The sequence below is a fragment of the Triticum aestivum genome, chromosome 3B (assembly GCF_018294505.1).
Source record: "Triticum aestivum cultivar Chinese Spring chromosome 3B, IWGSC CS RefSeq v2.1, whole genome shotgun sequence".
NCBI lineage: Eukaryota > Viridiplantae > Streptophyta > Magnoliopsida > Poales > Poaceae > Triticum > Triticum aestivum.
The window spans coordinates 551,279,221-551,285,175 of NC_057801.1; the positions used below are offsets into that span (position 1 = coordinate 551,279,221).

Here is a 5,955-nt window from a genome sequence, read left to right on the forward strand (position 1 = left end):
GAAAGATAAATATTCTAATGCAACAATAATTCAAATAAATATATTACAATCCAAACATAAAGTTTTGAAATGAAATGTTTAAGTTTGAATCATCATAGTCGGACACATGTTCTATTTATGAAACGCCCAAAGGTGCCTAGCCAGATCATTTTGCAGCTGCTCACGAGTTCCTTGACGTCAAATTTGATGATGCATTTAGATAAAATCCTCAAATTTCTCTGGATTCTGCCATGGACCGAACACTTGTCGTGCGTGGTGTCTGCCATAGACGGCGTCAGAAGATAGCTGAGGATACTTGAGTTGCGACTAGATAGCCGGTGGAACGGCTGAATAATCCAAGGTGGGAAGGCGCTTGGGTGGAACACCAGAGGTCCGGCAAAGCCTGGATAGAGTGCGGTGGGAGGGACGGAATGAGGGAAAAGAGGCTTCAGGTTGGGATATTTTGGGTGTGTCAGACGTTCGGATGCCCGCAAACCTCCCTTACGTTTATGAGATTTCAGCCATCCAAACCAATTCATCCATTTATGGTGACCATTCAATATCTAAGGGCAACACAGATCATCAAATTTGAGATGGCAGAAAATGACTGAATCGTCCGGTCTGGACATTTGCGGGCAATCTAGTGATCAGCAACGGAGTTGCCCTTTAGATGCCCTACGGGTTTGTTACACCTAAGCCATCAAGACATCTTCCTCTTCTCTCTTGTATTCTTCTACTAGTTGATTCATTATCTCTACCGTGTCACGTGAAATGAATTTGGGTTTCTGACAAGAGAACAGTATAATGAAGTTGGTATTACGACGGACTGTATTTTTATGTTGCTCACATGCTGAATTTCTCAAAACAACGTAAACATAAAACTTACACAAAAACAAAATGGCGCGGCTATTGCTTCAAGTTATGTTTATACTTGACTAAGGGGCCGTTCGGAATCCCACCAGCTCCGGAGAGCTGCTGAGCCAGTAAACTGGCACTCCGCAAAACTCCACCAGCTCCGGGAGTGGAGCTGTGGAGCGGAGTACCTCCGAACAAGGCCTAAGCAAAAGATCTTCCAGCCTGAGCTCAGAAACAACTAAAAGCACCGTATGCAACAAACGAAAACGCTCGTACAGCTGACAAACATTAGCTTCCCAAAACTATGCATTATACAGCGCTGCAGGATAAATACCACAGCATTCAAGGGTACGAAAGCATCACAACTGCAGCTTATTCGGGATTCGAAATCACCATCATCTTTAATCCGGTGTGTACAAAACTGTCTCAGACAACAAGTTTAGCGAGTCTACAAGGCAAATTCTTGAGTTCAGCCAGTAGTAACACACCTCTGGTTGAACCTTCGGACACTGCTGTAGGCAATTTAACATTTTATTGGGAAGGGGTTGCAATGTTATCATTCACTTCAGTTTTGTAACTGCAGCATGTATGGCATCTGCAAGATGGGGTACAGTCCTGGAGCTCAAACCGGCCATGCTGATCCTCCTGTAAGAGAAATATACGACTTGTCAATATGAATATGAAATTGCTACAGGTGACTCTTGAGAATGAAAACCACCAAAGAAAGCAAATGTTCATAAACATAACGACTGCAAAAGAAGACATCAAAGTTACTCCCTCCGTCCCATAATGTAGGACGTAGTGCCAAAAAACGTCTTACATTATAAGACGGAGGGAGTACACTACTAATGCATTTTTGGCGCCATATGTAAATGGGTGAGAATTCACGAGGCATTACCCATCAGATGTCATGTAAATGTGATATTCCTGCCTCATGAAGGCTACTTGCTCACTGTTGAGCCCAGTGAAAGTAAACATCCCAATCTGCTTAATGATGTGGGACCAATCTCCAGGTGTTTCTGCATGATATGACAAATGGTCAACACTTTGGTATAGAGGAATTAATAAAAAATGGATCAAAAGATTGAACATCCATAACTTGGAGATCGATGGACCTGAACCAGAACACTCACTGCACTACATGAACTTCAAATTTCAGGGATCTTAACAGGAACTTAGTAATAAACCATATACAAATATAGGAGATCAGATATTTATCAGATTTTGCTAATAACCCAAGACGTTTCTGTTCAGAAATCAGAATAACTGTTCAGAAATCAGAATAACGTAATACTAATATCCAAAGAACAATTAGTTCATAGAAATTGTATCAATTGCTGAAAATAAAATGATACTAGGTTCTGATAGAAGATCCTGGGAGAAAAAGGCCATTAGTCAGACATTAACTATGTTATTAACAGCAAAGAGGAAACACTGGACTTCGACAGAAACTAGTACCTCTGATTTTCAGCGCATCAAAAAGCTGCTCCCTCATGCTAATTATCCTATCAGCCATGGCCTTCAGCTCCACGGTCCATTCGTCGAACATAGCACTACAAATTGACAAAAAATAGTCAATAAGAACTAAGCACTACCAATTATAAGATTTGTCGATCTGCCAATAAAAATTCATTTGAACATAACTCATTCTATGATTGAATAGAATAGTACCTGTCCTTAAGTATGGTAGCCACAATAGAAGCACCATGAAGAGGAGGGTTCGAATACATAGGCCTAATTACAAGCTTAAGTTGACTTTCAACCTTAACAGCTATATCAGCACTCCCACAAACCTAAAACATCAAGTTGGATTTTTCTTTCAGTTCCTCCAACAACTCAGTAAAATGAAAAATATGAGATGCAATACAGCCTCTTATGTATGACACAAGTTCACCAAGTACATCTACTATCTCATTAAAAGAAGGTTAAAAGAAGTTTCCATGTCATAGTGAGGTATGAGTAGATAAGAATTATTACAGTTGTATAAGATATACAACTGCAATTATAGCTGTATAGCAAACACCTGTATGTAACTATAACTCTATGCATTTTAGCATATCGGATCACACAACTGCGGAGGCAATTCTGGAAGTTAACTATTACCATCAACACAGCAAGAAGATGCCTACAAGCTCGAATTCAAGTCCAAAAACTAAGGGTAAGGCCACAAAGGTGAATAACAAAGTATTAGGATAAGATAACTTACGATGCTTAAAGCACCAACACGCTCTCCATACAATCCCATGTTCTTGGCATAGCTTTGAGCCATGAGCAATTCACCACCATCAGCGACGAACATGCGCACTGATTGGGCATCTTTGTCAAGGCTTCCGCTTGCAAATCCCTTCACAGGTCATTTCAAGCACATTACTTTATTTGTAAGCTATTTGGAAGAAAATATGCCATGTGAACAAAGAATCAACAAATTATGTGGCTATATAGTCATGTGGTATATTCCCTAAGAAGCATCAGTATTAGGCATGTCAATTACTTACTTGGTAAGCACTGTCAAAGAATGGCAGCAATGCTTTTGATCTCATCAGCTGCCTGATCTGTTCCCACTGTTCCAAGGTTGGGTCGACACCAGTAGGATTATGGGCACATGCATGAAGCAGTACAATTGCGCCTGAGGGAGCTGAACTGAGGTCTTCTAAGAGTCCTGCAGCACATAAACATATCCTTGATTAAGTAAGACTACCTAAAACAATCCAGTATTAGTGTGCAAACGTCCTCTTCTGAAATTGCAAATTGAGCACATAGTAGTGTATATGAAAAATTGAAGTAGGCACCTTGGAAATCCAGTCCACGAGTTGCAGGATCATAGTACCGGTAACTCCTAGCAGTCAGGCCAGCTAAAGTGAAGACTTTTGGGTGATTCCCCCAGGTTGGCTGGGGGATGTAGATAGTGCGCTGGAGAAAATGTTCATAATTTAGAAATCAGACAATGCAATTACGTCTAGCGGCCAATAAAGGAGACAAGAAAAGCTCCTTACTTCATGGTAGTGCCTTGCAAGAAATTCACCTCCCACTCGTAGGGAACCAGTTCCTGATAAGCACTGCACTGTAGCCACCCTATTTTCCTGAATAGCAGGACTATTCCAGGAAAAAGGGAGGTACTCTAGTTAGACAATTTTACTCTTTGGTATGAAAGGCTTCACACAAAATTATCATCAATTAAAGGTAGTGGTTTAACAAACACACCTGTCGGCACCGAAGATAAGCTTAGCACTCAACTTGTTGAAATCGGCCAATCCAGTGATCGGCAAGTACTCCTTAACACGTGACCTAAGCAGAGTAAGCAGTTACAGGTTAAATAATGCCATCATAAGTTCCACTCTCAGCAGTTAGTTGCTGCACAAAATTATTCTTACAGCAGTAAATCTTATGTAAACTCATACAAGAAACTCCCCATGTATCAACAGTTTATACTATACACGGAATGGAACACGCTGCAGTGCTTGTAAAACAGAATCATCTACTGAGAAATATATACTGTAACTAGCGATAAGGAAAACTCGAATAGCAGTGCCGTACCCGGAACTGCAAGTACAAGTACGTCAGCTAATTCTACACGACCGTACAACATGGGGAAACCACCAAAATATCCTGAAAATATATTATAATCAAGTGGGTGGAACGGTAAAGGTCAATAAAATACCTAGGCAACAATTATATTGCAGAATACAGTACGATAGCCATACGATCTACTAACAAAAGGATACCAACGACAACACTCCCACGCTAGGACGAGTATTTTATCCAGAGGTTAGATCTGCTAACTAGTTGAATCCGAAATTTATTCAGTTCGGGATACAAGCTCACGGAATGAAACTTCAGTCACTTAAAAGGGGCACGAAAATCATGCGGATCATCCCGATTTGGAGCCAGACTTACTCGTTATGGATCAGCATCTGCTCGGCGCGCTTGACCACATTCAGCACGAGGGGCTTCCCTTCCTGACTCCGACCAAAACGTTAGCCATGGTCAAATCCAGCTCTGATCCAATAGAGAAGCGCAGCAATTCAATGAAATTCCCCCAAAACACCTCTCACCTCGGTCCGGTAGGCGCCGACGCCGAGGTTGACCTTGACGGGGCTGGGATCCTTGTTGTACGCGACCGTCACCTGCCGCAACGCCCAAGCAAGCAACAATCAGGCCGACGGGACAAACAAAACCGCGCGATCGCGCCGGACCAGCCGGTGGGGGAGGGGAAGGGAGGGAGTGGAGTTGGGGATCGGAGGAGGGAGGGAGGGCTTACCCCGAGGATGGGGTCCTCCGGGCCCTGCGCGATCCCGGCGAAGACGGAGGGCGACGCCATGGTGGGGAAAGGTTGGAGCGAGTCGGCGGAGGTGGCGGTCGCTGCTGATGTTCGTGGGGAAGAAGGCAGCAGGTGGCGCACCAGCGTACTTAACCTGCGGTCGGCGCTAGGCTGCGCCGCGCGCACGTTAGCCGTGGGCATCGCGGCCCGGCTAGGGTGCGCCGGCCCGTACGAGCGTCTCGGGCGCGTGCCGCGTGCTGGTGTGGAATCGAGGGGCGCGGACGTGGGGAGCAGAGCGCACCCGCGTGCGGCCGCTGGGTTCGCTATAAACGGCTGGCGGGCGCGGCGCCTTGGCGTGGATGGCTGTTTCCGCTGGCGTCGTGTCACGCGAATGCGTACACGCCAAAGTTCTCGCGGTGATCGGTGCCGTCGGGGTGTGGCTCTCCACGGCGTCGCCTGGTGTGGGTCGTATTCTACTTTTTTTTTGCGGAAAAGGGTCGTATTCTACTCTTTTACAGTAGTACTCCGTATTAGTTTGCACAGGGAGTATTATCGGTGAGACGCTCGCGCTTCGAGATGGAGTCATTTTTGCAAATCTACGGGGTTTCTCACATGTGGTAATGAAAACTAATTGCCTAGAGATTGTTAATCTCTGGAATACTCGCCACAACAGCCTCTTTGTGGTGGCATCTTTACTTGTCGAATTGGAGAGCTAGCTGCTACTTTTTCTTCTTTTGCTATTCAACATGTAATGCGAGCCGCCAATGTACCGGCCCACCTTTGTGCGAAACATGCATGTATACTGGTAGTCACCGAGAGTTGGACTGGCTCGAGACCTTCTTTCCTGCTCACCAGCCTTTTGG

At 44.5% G+C, this 5,955-nt stretch overlaps 1 protein-coding gene across 1 annotated transcript; it reads right to left on the reverse strand.

Moving 5' to 3' along the window:
• Positions 1-1,122: 1,122 nt before the first annotated feature.
• Positions 1,123-5,398, reverse strand: LOC100136994 (aspartate aminotransferase, cytoplasmic). The gene is made up of 12 exons (XM_044494213.1): positions 5,093-5,398; positions 4,887-4,958; positions 4,729-4,790; positions 4,036-4,119; positions 3,828-3,927; positions 3,624-3,744; positions 3,330-3,493; positions 3,041-3,178; positions 2,506-2,627; positions 2,293-2,387; positions 1,733-1,853; positions 1,123-1,479 (listed from the first exon to the last, which is right to left on the reverse strand). Exons 1-12 carry the CDS (start codon positions 5,291-5,293, stop codon positions 1,395-1,397), a joined length of 1,365 nt encoding a protein of 454 aa, XP_044350148.1. The 5' UTR covers positions 5,294-5,398; the 3' UTR covers positions 1,123-1,394.
• Positions 5,399-5,955: the final 557 nt, after the last annotated feature.

What these genes read in the sequence shown, in the direction of transcription:
- LOC100136994 (XM_044494213.1), bottom strand. Translation starts at nt 5,293, where the DNA reads ATGCCCACGGCTAACGTGCGCGCGGCGCAGCCTAGCGCCGACCGCAGG. An exon ending in GCTACCATACTTAAGGACAG is followed by an intron (nt 2,388 to 2,505) that starts GTACTATTCTAT and finishes GTCAATTTGTAG; the next exon opens with TGCTATGTTCGACGAATGGA. An exon ending in ATTTACATGACATCTGATGG is followed by an intron (nt 1,480 to 1,732) that starts GTAATGCCTCGT and finishes TTTCTCTTACAG; the next exon opens with GAGGATCAGCATGGCCGGTT.